The sequence below is a fragment of the Pyxicephalus adspersus genome, chromosome 8 (assembly GCF_032062135.1).
Source record: "Pyxicephalus adspersus chromosome 8, UCB_Pads_2.0, whole genome shotgun sequence".
In the NCBI taxonomy this organism is placed as follows: domain Eukaryota; kingdom Metazoa; phylum Chordata; class Amphibia; order Anura; family Pyxicephalidae; genus Pyxicephalus; species Pyxicephalus adspersus.
This window is the reverse complement of record NC_092865.1, coordinates 70,997,590-71,013,855: the sequence shown is the minus strand read 5'-3', so window position 1 is coordinate 71,013,855 and position 16,266 is coordinate 70,997,590. Positions and strand designations below refer to the sequence as shown.

The 16,266-nt window shown below is 40.3% G+C and overlaps 1 protein-coding gene across 1 annotated transcript in view; it reads left to right on the top strand.

The window, feature by feature from the left end:
* The first annotated feature begins 7,823 nt into the window (after positions 1-7,823).
* Positions 7,824-16,266, top strand: part of PDGFB (platelet derived growth factor subunit B) — a 15,526-nt gene continuing 7,083 nt past the window's right edge. Inside the window, exons 1-2 of the mRNA XM_072421107.1 lie at positions 7,824-8,077; positions 10,941-11,037. Coding sequence (XP_072277208.1) covers positions 8,021-8,077; positions 10,941-11,037 — 154 coding nt within the window. The 5' untranslated portion in view covers positions 7,824-8,020. The remainder of the gene's footprint in view (positions 8,078-10,940; positions 11,038-16,266) is intronic.

The following is a 16,266-nucleotide window of genomic DNA, read 5'->3' as shown; positions in this document are numbered from 1 at the left end:
TTTGATGTCCTTGGTCTCTTTCAAAGCAATGGGACAGCATTGTAGCTTCCTTTAAAAGGACCCATTAAAGCTCAGGGTGCTCAGAGAGAAGCATTGACTTGTTGCTGATCATTCTGTCTTGTATTCTTCTGTATTGTTTGAGAGAAAAAAAGTGTAAAGAGGAATGTGTTTATTGGATAAGAAGACATTTCAATATAGTGCAAGACTATGTCAAAAATGATCTAAACCCTTTATTAAAAATGATATATGCTGCAGAATACTGGAGGATTTAATAATATTTTTATTATTTTTTTTTTTTAGAAAACAATACTTTCAGCAAATACAGAACATATCTATTGATCTCGGAAGAAAAGCAGTATTCTTGTAACCTCCTGTGAGTTGAAAAGACAGAGAAAACAATGTTATTGTAAAGTGCTTGTCCCATCAAGTCACCATCTAATGGAGATGATCAAAGGCAGACATGTGTGACAACCATGGCAGCCTTCATGTATACAAAGTGAAGAAAAAAAGAAAATACATAGACATGAAGGGGCTAAGTGTATCCCAGAAAACAGGTAAAAAAAAAGCAGCCCACTGTATCTAAGAGGCAGTAAGCTGCAACATGAAATATATTTCATTTTTGTTTTTGGGTTAGGATATGTTCTTAAAAAGTAATGGCAACTTTTTTTTCTGTAGCAATCACTACTTCTGATCAATGTGTCTTACTTTTTACGTTATTGCTGTGTAGGCAGATTTGGAAATACATGATAAAATCTTGATTCTGTCCTGGGTTTCCATAAGCTGCAGAGATGGCAGAGCAATGGCAGAAGTTATACCATTTCTGGTGCAATCATGGCACACAATGCACAATGAAGATGGTGGTGCCATTAGCACCTGTCTCCCTCCATCCATTAACTCACTGCATTATACATCCCTGTGTAATTGCTAATACTTGTTTTATAGTAAAAATCTCCCCCTACATCACGTTACAGACATGATCCTATTCCTCGGCTGACCTTAGGAAGCAGGATTATGTGACCCAATATTTGGATGATTTTGTTGTACTGTTCTACAATTTAAATGTTTGCATGGTAGATTCCTCTGCTGGACTACAGTATGTCTTTATCATGGTGATAGTAAAGGCAAGCTGGCCCTGATTTAATAAAGTTCCCCAAGGCTGAAGATGATACACTTTCAGCAGTGAACCCGAGTCATCCAGCAAACTTGGAATACATCCGGTCCAGAATTAAAAACATTTGCTAACAGATAGCTAATGACTTTTAGGAAATCCATTCCAGGTTTGCTGAATTACACGACTTCGCTGATGAAAGTGTATTCTCTCCAACCTTTTGGGAAATAAGTCAGGGCCTTTAACAGAAAACTTCAGGCTGTTCCACATAAAATGCATGCCATTCCTCAGTTGATGTACAAGGTACATTACACAGATTGCTTTAATGCTTTAACAGTATTGTACTTTGCAGCTAAAATAGACTTGGCCCATTAGCTGCTTATTGCCTCATTTGCAATACCATATAACTTAATTCATCTATACAAATACTATTAATCTATAACAAATATTCTTGTAACTAAATCTATGACAGCATATCATGTTTTTATAACATTTACTTCCTCTATATATTACCAATTAAAAAGTGATAGAAGGGAATCCATTATGTAGGTTTATTGTAGACAGAAATGGACAATCAGTTGAAAAACATCATATGACCATAATAAAATAATAGTTCTCATGTGCACACTTGTTTTAGGGAAATGTGCATGTGTATGTGAAGACACAAGTATGTATTGCCCCTTCCGATAAAAAAGTAAAAGTATTGACTATTATGATAGCTTCATCACAAAAAAAATGGGAGGTAAAACCTATACAGAGGAAAAAAACTAGGAAAGCAGGCCCGAAGCAGAAATTTTGGCATAGGACCTCGTGACGGGGAGTAGGGAAGACAGAGAGGTAAGGGTTAAGAAAATAACATTTGCAAGAAAAAAGTGCGGAAAAATTTAAATTAGTGATTGGTGGGCAAAAGTCTAGGGGAGGGGAGATAAGACAGGACTTAAAAAAGGGGCTGAGGGGTTGGGGCAGCATTTAAGAAAATCTTGGGGACTGAGCATTCCCACCCTCCCTGCCTAATAGCATGGGGATCGAGGGGATATTGTCATGGCAGCTGGGGAGGCGTGTTACTTTTGGGTCCATGAAAGTTAGGGTTGGGGTAATGGAGAATATAGGGGAGACAGGACCCATAAAGGTTTGGGTTTTGGATGGTAAGGTTTGCCTCGCATGACACTTGGTTGTCGTGGAGGCTACGCTTTGAGAGGTGGGAGATCTGCTAACTGTCCCCAAGACGGTGTATGAGCGGCTGGGGGCCTGGCTGTGGATTGGAGATAGCTGGATAATGGAGGATGATTTTGTGACTTTCATGGACTTATAGGAAGGTTTTTTTTCCTGTTATACTTGAAATGGTTTTGTGATGCTAAAAGGGGGGTTGTTTTATTAACAGTAAAATATATGATGTTATAAATATGGTGTTAATAAAGGGCTGCTGTGGACAATTTTTTTCCAACACGAAGTGTACTTCTCTTTATTCTCAGAAGGTCAATTTTGGGGGTGGAGGAAATAATTGGTGGGATTAGCAGCGATGGCTTCTTACTGTACCCTGGTCAAGGTAATAAACCATGAGGGCTATTTCACATGGATGGCCAGGAGAAGTGTGGTTACTACTTCCTAATGACTGGTTGTAGAGGAGACATAGATATCATATAAAGAAATAAGTTGGCAATATTAAAAAAGCACTGGAACTGAAATAACTGGTGGATGATCCTGCCACATGAACCCTGAAAAATGCTTTGAGATCATCCCTGTAAAACTAGCCTGGGGTACCCAGATTTGGGCTTTAACATTTTTAAACCTGCCAGCAAGCATCATTTAGGCAAGAGCAACCAACCAACCAACTAAAAATCAGATTGCCTAAAATATAAATTGTAGAACACTTAGGACCCAGTTTACTGAAATTATAAGATACTTACTGGGAAGTGCTGAAAAATAACTAAAATAAAATTTCACATGTCCATGCATTGCATTCCTAAAGTTAATCCAAACACTGAATCTTCATAAAATCTGGGAAGGAGATAAGACAGGGATCTATACTTCCAGGGATGGAAGCACTGCACAGTAGGTGGGAAGGCCAAATGGAAAAGCATTTTATCATGGAAGAGCTGCTGGAGTATTGGTAAGGGCTCTAGTTACCATCACAACTTTTCAAGGTGGGCTGAGAAGGCAAGGGTGCTGGGTGGGCATTTTTATGATAGGGGATCAAGGAAAAGACTTAAAAAGATTTTTTTCTTTGACTGTTGGTCAGGAGATCTATTGTCTAAACCAGTGGTCACCAACCTGTTGTCCGCATGAATATTTTGGTGGTCCACGGCTTCTCCTGACCTCGCTGATCATGTCCCCCATATGGACACAACAAAAATTGTGCTACTGTCCCCCCAGGATATTTAGCAAGCAGGTCCAAGCCTGTGATGGGAGAGTGAGGCATCTGGCATCATCACGTCATTCCGAGGGAAGTTTCTTCCCCCTTGAGTGACACACAGCTCCCTGCTAGGGATGAGCGAGAATGCCTCTGACATTCTCGCGAAAATTTCCTTGAACTTCCAATGGGTCCGCAAAATTTTGGCGAACAGATTTCGCGGACCCATCAGAAGATCGAGGAAATCAATACAGGAGGAGTACTGGGAATCGTCCTGTGCGGAATCCCCAGGCACTAGAGGTTAAATGAGGGCTTGTCCCATGATTTCCATGGCTGCATTCATTCATGATGAACACAGTTGCGGGACTCTGTGTTCTTGGATAGAGAATCTCTATCCAAGAACATATAGTACAGGGTTGCAAAAGCTCCGCTCCCCTGATTGCTTTTGCAGGTCCCAAGAAAATTCAATCTCGAGGGCTGAATTTACACAGGCCGTTCTCGCTTACATGTTTGGTAGGCAAGAATGGCCCGATTCGCCGTGAGAACGAATTTAAAAATTTTGCTCGCTCATCCCAACTCCCTGCACATGTACGGTCTGGATTTCAGGCCTGGCATGCGCACTTGCTTCTACTACACACCGCTGAATTTAAAATGATGAATTTAGTGGTCTGTGAGGTCCGAAAGGTTGATGACTACTGGTCTAAATGGACTTCATATGTTAGCGAATTACCAATACTATTTACTAACACATCTGTGATTTAACTCTGAAAAATAGCCCACACAATTGTCCTCCTTTCACTAAACTTTACAAAGGACACTATGGGGTCCAGAAGGTTTCTCCTGGCATCAGCCAAACAAAGATCAGGCTGCCAGAAGCAATTCATCTATCCAGAGAAATTTGCTCTTGCTCTTCAGTTCCACGGCCATGGAAACCCATTTATAAGTTCTAGATACATTACTTATCAGGTCTACTAACCTTTTCCAATGCTACCAAAATTTTAAAATTAGTAAAAGTATGTTTTGCTTTGGATACACTTTCAACATAAAGTTGGCATAGTTTATATTCAAGTCACAGACTAGTCACCAGCTTGCAGTATGGAAAACAAGAATGTGAATATGAAAAACTGTACAACAACGTAAGGTCTTCTTGAAAACCAATGATCACTTTTCACGTCTCTATCTATAGATAGTGATGAGTACAGAGAACTATCTAAATATAGTAACCTGATGATATCACTGTCTATATAGAGCCACAGGACATCCAGACAGTAGCAGAGGTGAGGCTATGTGCTGAAATATATATATTATAAAAAATGAATAAATACTGCCAAATGTGTGGGACCTTCCATGAACATGTTTATTAAAGGGTGAATGGTTTATGGCCCCTAAATGTCTAATAATAAAATGATGTGTAGAATTATAGAAGGGGTAGTGTAGTCTGAATACAGGAGTGGGAGTTATAGGAAGCATGATGGAGCTGATCATTCATGCAAAGAAATTGATCATGGACCATATGCCAGGAAAGTAGAGATTGAATGATGGCTGAACGTAGACCTTTTGAAGATGGGTAGAAGAGGCAACAAGGAAACCGTGTAGGCTATGGGAGCATAAACGGAAAGCTAAATATTAAATAGAAAGATTAAAGAGAGAAGCAACAGGTGATCATGGAACACTGGGCAATATAGGAATGCACCGGGAAGATCATGGACAGGGGAAGGGAGAAAGGAATAGAATCTGAACATATTCCATCATGAACCATTCGTAGTACAAGTGAAGAGGGTTGATGGCATTGTGAAGATTATTATAGCTGGGGAAGGCTGATTGTGGATGAGGAGGGGAAGGAAGATCATGTTTGTTTCTGATGGAGTTTGGAGAAAGAGAAGCATCTAATAACATGAACGGAGAATGTAGAGAGAGAAGGCGGAGAGGATACACATCATACATTAAGTAAAGGAGTCCTGTACAGAATAAGCAATTGTTTCCCTGTGGTGGAGCTTACTGGGAAGAGCCAATGTTTAGCATGTACAGGACTCGTGCAAATGATAAAATGTAAGCTGACATATAATATCTGCCTTGGAATATTATAACATCCACAGACAGGTGACAGTAGGGACATCATTTGGAGATGCCATACCAAGTTAGGGATGGCATTGTAGAAAATGAGAAGCAGAATGCCAGCAAAGGCAGAAGACAAAAACATGGAGAGGGTAGCTTAAAGCTACTAAATAGAGCTTAAATACTATACAAAGCTACAAAGCATTTTTATTGATATCTCCTCAGTCAGGAGATATCCTGACTGAGACCTACCAATCTATGACTGCGATCACACCGCTATGAGAGCCATGCCGTGCATATAGGTAAAGTGCATTATAGATGTGTTACATGTGTATTCAGGAGGCGAAGTTTAACATAACCCAATCAATTATACAGCACGTGGATTTCCTAAATTAAAAAATGTTCTTGATACAATATAAGAACATGGGGGGGGGGGGGGGTAAAAATGTAGACGTACATATAAAAACAGCAGCTTGATGTAAGTATTCTCATCAATGTGTGTAATGAAATCATTGGCGCTATGTGTAGTATATAATCCTATGTGTAAGATGGGGGTAGACATATTTATTCATTGATTATTGCATAAGTATGATCAGTGCTACAGAATGTCTGTGCTTTACCACTCACTGTCAGAAAGGAAAATAAAATAAGCATTATACAATTGTGCAAAAGTCCAATGTGCGATTTTATCATCTCACAGTGGGGTTGATTTACTAAAGTAATATACAGTTATAGAGTTACCATATTATAGAGTAAATGAAGCTCTCCGGAGTTCAGCCAGTCACCTGGAAGGAAAAATCATGTTTTTTTCCATTTGCTTGCACATCATTGGGTATTATATGCAAAGTGAACTATTGTGAACTATCATCTTATTTACTAAGCTAAGTAAATTAATATTGCAAGGTGAACAGTAATAATTCACTTAATAAATAAGCCCCAATGTCCTTTGCGTTGGTAAAGTGAGGCCATGGGATGCAGATGCTGGGCTGGCATGCGATGTAAGTACATACGAGCGACGTGCCCCGGGGGCAGGACTGGTGGGAAATTTAAAATAGGACGTATTTTTAATGTCAAATGTACCAATTTGTCATTTAAAAATACTAAAATAATCATAATGTCAGGGAGGTTAAGTCTTGATCACTGTGGTGATACCTACATCACGTATACCGGGAGGCTCTGGCTGCTTCTTCTGCCCATTCCAAAAACATGAAGTTAGCTTAGTTGGCCCCAATTGACCTTAGAATGTACTAAAGACTATGCTAGGGACATTGGATTGTAAGCCCCTTAGGGGAACAGCTAGGGACATGACTGTGGACTTTGTACATCGCTGTGTAATATGTTGGCGCTATATAAATACTCTGTGATAATAAATAATAAAAATCCCCTCGTCTCAAGCATGCGCAGAGGGGGCATATTTTCCACCATGGGTAAAGAGATGCTGATCTCACACATGCACTCTCTTTTATTTTCCCCTTCACATAGGCTACGTCACTGCGCAGGTGTGAGATTGAAAGAGAAGGCAGAAGATGGCGGCGCCTGGTGTTTCCTCTGTGCCAAGACGAAGAGGAATCCCAGGACCATGTGGGACCGGATCGCAAAAAGAACCAGCGCTATAGCGGATTCTGCGGGAATAAAGGTGTTTTTTTTCTGCGCAGTTTTTTACCTTAACTCAGAAATTTCACTTTACATAAAAGGATGGCCACCTCGTATGGAAGGAACTGTTGTGTTTTTTTTTAAGTGCAAAGCCTCCCGGGAACCTACGTCAGTTCTTGGGTGCTCCTTCTGCGCATGCTCGAGCATCTCAGGAGCCTTTTCGTGGAAAGAGAAAAATTGCGCAGTGAGATCGGCGCAATTTTTTTTTTTGCCATCCTACGCACCCCCCATGTGGGTCAGGTGGTGTAGAAAGAAGAGGAGATGGCGGGGCCCGGAGCCCGGTCTCTGGGATGAATGTCGGGACGACGCGGGACCCGATGCCGGACACCCCCGGAGGGATCGGACTGCCCTGTGGGATTGAAGTGTGAATTTTTTATTTTTTTTCCTCTTGCTCTGCACTCCTATTCCCAATATCCCTGCAGCATAGGCGCTGATCACCGTGTGTGGTCCAATGATTGCACCGTCACGTGACACATTTGTCAATGATCTTCGCTTGTACACATGTTGTGTCTGCCCCGTGTCAGCGCGTGGCTCCTCCCACTGATTATGACGCACACACGCCCCTCCCCACACACCTTAGTAGGGCTCCTGGTCCTATCAGGTCACGCCCCTGTGCGCCCCGCCCACTCGCTGAGGCAGAAAACTGTTGAGTTTAGCGCGCAGTCATTGGATTGAGCCATGGGCAGTGTGAGGGAAGGATAGCGCTCAGCCTGCAGCATTGGAATATTCATGACACCTATCGCCTGCCACAGCTTCTCACACAGGCCGCTCCGACTCACATTCACTGTCACATTCGCCGTGTACGCTGACAGCTGCCATATACATGAACCACACATTCTGCCCTGCACTACAGGATGAATCTGGGGGGTCTGCTAATGTACGTGTGGCTCCTCTATGCGGTTCGTGCTGAGGTAAGGACTTCTTGTGATAAATTCTTAGCTTTATCCCAGACAGGTGCCTGAGCAGCCAATCAGGTGCGAGTTCTCAGGAAGGTGTATATGCTGAACTAATGAGAGGTGATCTCTGATTGGCTATTACTTTATCATATCTGGGATTTGTGTGTGCAGATCAATAATATAGCATGGCACAATTCATATTTCTATTACTAAACACAAGCATATGGTATGCCTTGCTGCGTATTACAGCGTGTTATTGGCTTGGTTCTATGGGTCTGCCATGTTTACCATTATTTCATATTACGTATGGACGGTATAGGTTGGCGCTATATAATAATAATTTGCAGATATCACACAGATCGGTGACTTTTGGCTGATGGTGATTATTGCAGAAAGTAAAGAAGTCCTTCAAGGTGGCCGTGCAATCATTACACAGCGGGGGATGTCGGTGTTATTAGAGATTGGCTGTGATCATGTGCTGGGCATGGTGACATGGCACGGTGATTGGCACCGGTGGTAGAGGTGACCTGTGCAGGGAGATGAGTGAATGTGCAGCCCCAGGGATTGCATTGTGAGATGGGCAGGTTACACGCCTGGGGGGCAGGGAGAGGACACACCACCCATAGCAAGGGGAACTTAGAATTAAAATCTGCTGGATTCCATAGACATAGGAAGACCTTTATCTCTTGGCACCCTTGTAATATCAGAACAAATAAACACGCTTTATCATTTTTAGATGGCTTGCATTTAAAAATCCAACGGGTGCTTGAGTGTTCTGTATAGGAATCATGGCTGCAAGTGTGAAGTCTTATGAAATACACCAAGGAGAAGGGACTTTGTCGTTTTCAAATCCCATTGACTCCTTTCCAGGACCTGTTGGGTCCTTCTTCTGGTCTTCAATAGCCAATGATGATCACGCTTTGAGGGTAAGTCAGGAAAATGGTGTTTTTTAGGAATATCCATTGGTCATTGCTCCACGGTCTGGGGGGGGCACAGTGTTCCCATATACGTACCATTGTCCTGGCTATAATCACAGGCTCACATGCCAGTTTTGGGTCCAAGCAGTGTTCCCATATACGTACCATTGTCCTGGCTATAATCACAGGCTCAGATGCCAGTTTTGGGTCCAAGCAGTGAACCCATATCTTCGTCTTCCCATTCACATAGTGGGGATTAAAGTGACACTCTGTGTCCCACAGTCACAACTTTAATGTCTCATGCCAGTTTGATGGATACCAAGGGGTAGATGGGAGCGGGCATTCCAGCTGTTACCTGGCAGGAAAACATTTCTACTTTAAGCATTGCTTGTAATGATAAACTTCCCTGGCTGCCTTCCAGTACAGGTGCAACATGTCCGGATGTCTGGACCTCCTTTGTTTCTTTGTTTATAACATGCTTTTTATACAAGTCTTCAATTTATTGCTTCTTTTATCTTTGTTTAATAATAAAAAATGTTCTCTTAGCATTCCGTATAGATAAGTTATATTTATCATAAAGATTTTTGTATTTTCTCTTTGAATTGTTTTTCTTTGAATTGTTGTCTTTCTGCAAGTTTTGGCATAGGTATGGTTTCCTGGTGCCTATGGTTCTCATCTGAAGGGTGCCAGTGTGTATAGGAGAAGTGCTACTTAGCCAGCGATTTATTACTAACCACCTTCAGTCCTTTCCATCATCTCTGCTGCCATCCCAGAGCTTCTCGCTTTCTCCGCTCAGCCCACTCACCTCCGCACCAAGGCGTTCGCTTCTCTAAAGAACAATAGCTGGCATATATCCTTGTGGTCCTAGTATTTTTTTCCTAGAAAGGCTGCATGCCAGAATTTTCTTTGTCCTGGCTTGTTTCTCTGGGCTGGGTTTTTATGTGTGGGAGAATTGTATGCAGAGACTGAACACCTTCACAAAATTAAGAAGGGGATTGAATTTATGAGATGTTCCCCTGATAACTCCTAACACATGTAGGTACCATTTTATAAATGCCATGCCCTGCAGGATAAATTATTTGACTGAAAACTCTTATCACCAGTCTAACTTTACGATATCATTTGAAGATAACGTATACAAAGTCATGGAACATTAGTAAATGGCAGTTTTCATTTGTAGTGCAATTCTCTTTGAAATTTGAAGTCCCAGGGGATTATGTCAGTCTTATTTCATTCATCTTATAGTAAAACGAGTATTATATGTGTGAGGCTGCATGTTTTACTATTGTCTCCCATCTATACAATATATTGGCAATCTATTCTCCTTTATTTACTAAGACAGCAAAAACTGCTCAGTGACAAATGGCAAATGTTCGAGTTGCATCCAACCTGCCATCTAAAGTGTAATTTGTGGCAAATGTTCTTTTAGTATCAGATGTTCATGTGGCTTCCAATCATATGCAAAGTAAACTATGTTTAGGTTTTTGTAGCATGCTGTCATATTGCCGGGACAGCCAATCGGCAAGTTCCAGAAGGCCAAAGTTTTACCATAGCAGACATTGGTAACCTGACATCACAAGTGCCTGTAAACAGTCTACTTATATGATATTCCACAGTGCTCAACCCAGAAATTTTTTCAAGCCTGGTGGGAAGAAATTTTAGGTGGGTGGCAGCCCCTGTATTGTGAACAAACTATTTGGTAACCACCCAAGAACTGCCGGGTGGGTGCTGAAAAGTGCCGCGTGGTGCGCCCAGCTAAAAGTGCCTGGGGAGAATACTGTTCCATGACTGCACATGACAAAATATATATCATTTACATGATAAGTCAAGGAGACTAAACAGCTCAATATGGCCAGTACTTCCCTGTAACATGGACAAGTAAATCTCTATTTTGAGTATATATAGTATTATATTTTTATATCCTCCTACAACCTTAATAAAAGTTCACTTTTGCTTTACAGGGGGACCCTATTCCAGAAGAAATGTACGAGAAAATTGCAGCAGGATCTGTGAAGTCTATAAACGACATACGAAGGCTGCTGCAAATAGATTCCGTAGGTAAATCTCTACAAAATTGTTTTTTTATACAAATATTTTGAAGATGGTTAAAAACAGATTTACTGTCTTGATGACATGTCATGTGACTACAAACTTTTCTCATGTAAATGGCAGGTAAACCAATGCTAAGGGATACTATACTTTTTACTAATATATATTTCACCCCAGACTAGAGGTTATTGGGTTTTGTACACAGAGTTGACCCATGTGTGCAGGGAATCCAGCCAGAAGCACGGTGTTTTCTGTAGATCAGAGCTTGCTATGCGGCACGGCGACCTCCCTCTCTGCTATTGTCTCTGTACGCACGTCAGACCCTTGCACTTGGCTATCTGTGTCTGGACACAACTTCCCCTCTTTGTCTGCTTTGCAAGTCTACATATCTGGCTTGTGCTTTAAAAGAATTCCTTGCACCCCCTTTCCATTATCCGCCCTCTGCTTCCAGACTTCATCCAGCTGCAGCAGCTGTTTGTTCTATTAATACCTACAGGGCGCATAGAGCAATGCTAAACCATGGTCATGCCAATGGGAACCTGGCATGGGAATATTAGTGATGTAGCAGAGAAGACCCTGGGCTTGGGAGCCCTTTCTGGTTTATAAATGGTGTTCTTTACGCCATGTGTGATGATAGAGATATATATATATATATATATTAGTGTGTATGTGTACAAACACAAAGCTACGTACACACGTGCAATAATTGTCAATAGAAAGGATCTTTCACGATCCTTTCCAACGACTAAGCACTGCACGATGCATGAACAAGCTCTGTACATACAGCACCAGTCTGCTTTATGGAGAGGGGAGAATGACAGAGCGGCACCCTGCTGTGCGCTCTCCCCCCTCCTTCGCTTCCATTAGGATCGTTCATCGTCCGTGGATCTGCCAGGGCGGTCGTTCGGACGATGGGCGAAGGGGGCTGTACACACGCCAGATTCTCGTTTGATATCGGCCCTGAGCCGATTATCGGACGAGTACCATTGGGCGTGTGTAATCGTTCCCCCTTGATAATTATGTTACTAAAATAAACAATGCCTTTCATCAATTGTTTTAATCTGTACTATGCACGCTTCCCTGGTATAAAATTGTCTCCTAATTATGTCCTTCCTCTCTAAACAACAAGTTATTTTTAAATTTAGATGGTAGTAAACAATTCTGCAAATGTCTATGCTTAAGCAGCAACAGATTTGTGCTTCCCCAAGTTCTGGGCTAGCCATACATAGACAGGCCTGCTGAGTCTTAGAGAAGATCTGTATTAGTAACATCATGACATAACCACCCCCCAAACAAACATACACATACAGCTCTTCTTTTCATTTAACATGTGTATTGGGAAAGCATCTTAGGGAATGACCCCTAAAGTTACCCTGTCATGGGGAAAATACAGATGCTGCTGACCTCCTTCTGGCTGGCTGTCACGCTTCTAAAAGGAGAGGTCAGCAATGGCAGCCTCCATCAGGCTGCTTTTGAAAAAGTTTTTTTGTTTTACTTGTAGATTCAGTATTCAACTGTTTCTTGAATTTCTCATTCAACCTTTCTCCACCTTGCTACTATTGAAGAACCTTTGAAATAATTTTCAGGTCTTGGGAAACGTCTGTTAAAAAGTAATATAATAACTGCCTGTATTTTAGCATGTGGAATAGATAGTATTCCATACTTAGCGATACTTTGAGCTGAAATATTTTAAACAAACCTGCTTTGTACAACTAACAATTGTGGACAGTGGTCAGTGAAGAAGAAACCTTTTATGTTAGTGATTGATGGAAGGAAACCCTTTACACTGATGTCTGGTGAAGGAAACCTTTACAGTACTAGTCAGTGGAGGAGGGACCATTTATATTAATATTATATATAAATATGTCCCCCATTGGCTGTTACAAACTGAAAACTGACCTACAAGATTCCAATTTTATCCTAGAAAATAAACTAAGCCAATGTTTTGCCTACTTATAGCTTAAAAGCTTCCAGCATAGTAAAAATAAACTGGTCCAAAAATCATTGAATAAATTAAATTTATATTGTTTCTGTCAGCAGTGAATGAAAGTCAACTAATTGTAGTAAAATCTTCATTATCTCTTGGTTATATGATGAATAACAAAAACTAATAACAGGCAACTGTTCCAAAGCTTAATAAATCCTATAATTTATTATATTATAACTACACAGTATTTATATAGCACCAACATGTTACTCAGCGTCATAGTCATGTCACTAGCTGCCCCTCAGAGCTCACAATCTAATGTCCCTACCATAGTCATATGTCATACAGTCTAAGTTAGTTGGCGGAAGCCAATTAACCTAACTGCATGTTTTTGGAATGTGGGAAGAAACCGGAGTACCCGGAGGAAACCCACGCAGACACAGGCGGAACCTGCAAACTCCATGCAGATGGGGCCCTGGTAGAAATTTGAACCTGGGACCTAGCGCTGCAAAAGAGTGCTAACCTCTGAACCAAGCGTGGTTAAAGAATAAATTATTATCCAATAAAATTGTAAAACATGAGCTTGTTAATTATATTTAGCTAAATCTAGCTTACACTTTTAAACATTATTTTAGATTTGCATTGAAGAGTAAACCCAGGTACATAACCGCACAAACACTCCCTTACCCAAATGTGCTCGGTATGGACTTTCAACTCGTTTAGGAAGTAGGTGGAGGATTTGGGTTCTTTTGTGATCTTTAGAAACTGAAGTTTGTCATTCTAATTGCTGCCTTTCATTTCTAGAAATGGTCATTTCATGATTTGTGACACAATGCAATGTCATTAATAAGCCTGGGGACAGTCGGACCCCAGCGTCTCCTGGCCTATTCACTGTTTGTCCTTGGTGTGTTCTCATACAGACAGGGTGTGGTGAATGGCTGTTTTGGAAACACAACTTGCTGAGGGTGACCAAAAATCTAAATAATAGCCATTGTCTTTTTTTGTATTCCTTCCCAGAATAAAATAGATTTTTCATTTTTGAGGCAGTTGATATAAATAACATTACTACACCATGACAACTTTTTTCATGCACATGCTATATACTACTGTTAATTTTAATATGTGGTATAATGTCATTTATTAGCCAAGGAGTAGAGCTTAAGGGCATTTATTAATCGCCATGATGTACAAACCATTGTTATGCCTTTTATAATGAACTTTCCACTTATTAAAAAATGATTACCGTGGTGTCTAAAAATGTTTAACTCGCCACACCTGGTATTTTGTGCTACCTGACAACACCAGCGCTAATCTTCAGATCATTTGATCCTTTTGTGTTTGCGGTAGATCTGGATCCCAAAACCGGCCTAATTAAAGGACCTCAACGTCTGTCCAAGCCACAATTAAAGGAAAATTATACAAAGAAAAAAATAAGGGCTGCCACAATATTCTCCAAATTCTAGGTGTCTCATCTCCAAAAGCTCTAACATTATAAGGAAAAAAAACTTTGCCCCACTGTTTCATCACTTACTCTGTCTGTGGAGTAGCTTTGGGGTCAGCTTAAGCCCCTTGGTCTCTCTTTTTGGTAGCCCACAGGTAACATAACAAGGCTGGTAACACTGCGAGAGATTTTATTGCAGAAGAAGCAATACACAGAAAGTTACAGACACTGAATTTCTTGAATGTTTATCTAGTAGTTTGGCCCAGACATATTTTTATTGCCAAGATATATTTTAATTTTTCTGAACAAACATGCTGCTAATAAAGTTGAAACTCTGGCTCTGCATGCTTGTTCAAAGCCAATGACAGGCAATCGGTATTGTTGGAATAAAGGGTTATCATAGGTAGCCTACCTATTTGCTTTAGGTTCCCCCATAGGGATGATTTGATGATCAGTACTCTTGGACAAGTTACCTGCTCTTATACCACAAATTTAGTTTATTAATGATGGTGGACATGATAGGTTCATTTTAACATAAACTTAAATATACATTAATATTTGGATATTTATATATGCAAATATTCAGATATGGTTTTTGTTTTAAGACCTCAAATTGGCCACTATGCAATAATTTTCTTCTTTGAAATAAAAATATGAAGCTGATAGGATTGTATTAACAATCATTTTTTGATGTTTGTTTTCCCCTTCTGATTGGTTGGCCATTATATTAAAATTAACACTTATTTGTGTCATGATTGATATTTCAATTAGATTTAATTGTGAAAATGCAAAATCCTAAAACTGAGATCATATGATTTTACATTTTCACAAATAGATCTAATTGAAATATCAATCAGATTATACAACAGGCAGATTATAGGGAATACATATAGTCAGTCACAAGAAATTATTTAAATAGATTTTTCATTCTGATTTGTAACATTTATTTAAAATTTTAAGAGAATTGCGTGGCCTAGGCCTAATATTTGGCTAACTATGGATGAGTTGGTAGTCGGAAGATCTATTCCTGTGTAATTATTTGACATTATCATAGTATAAACTATGCATGTTTATTTCAGTGGAATGTTTATATACATGACTGGATAATATCCCTTCATTCTAATGTCTTTTTAGGAAAATATTTGTCCTAGCAGTTCCATTTTCCCTTCCAGATTAGGAGTTGTCTTCCATGGTCACGGTGTGCCTATGGGAGAAACCAAATCTGGCAAGAATGTGTTTTATATCTGTGTGGGATCTGTGTATCTTTTATGGGTTCTGAAATTCCCAAAATGTACTATAGTATTTTTTTCTACAACATGACATGTTTATAAATCTTTTTACCAATATTGTTTTATATATTAATATGCTTTATATATCGTACTACAAATAAGGCTATGGGCATTGTGGTGAGCTTGTGGTTATCAGCTTTTCAACCCCCAAATCTGCTTCCTCTGGTTGGATTTTGCCTATGGATGCCCATTGTGAATGAATGTGGGTAGCAAAGAGTGGTTCAGTACCGCCGGCTGTGAATGGTTCTTTAGGCACCAGCATGGTGTTCTAGGTGGCCAAGTAGCTGGCACTGGAATGCCTTTTAGTTCTGCCAATCAGAAAATTAGCTGTTCTTGCCCTAAAGTGACAACACGCACTTGCGGTACTTTGTAGGGACAGCATTGTCCTCCTTGAGCTGGAAGTATGATAGGATTGCAGGACATCTCCCCAGTAAACAGAGGTGAACTGATAACTTACAGATTCACTGAATTTCTGGCTAGGCCCACAGGTGTTTTAGTACTTATCTACAGATGAAAGAATCTGTATTTAAAAGAACAAAAAAGAGAGATAAGAGAAGTTCTTTTGTTTGGGATTTTATTTT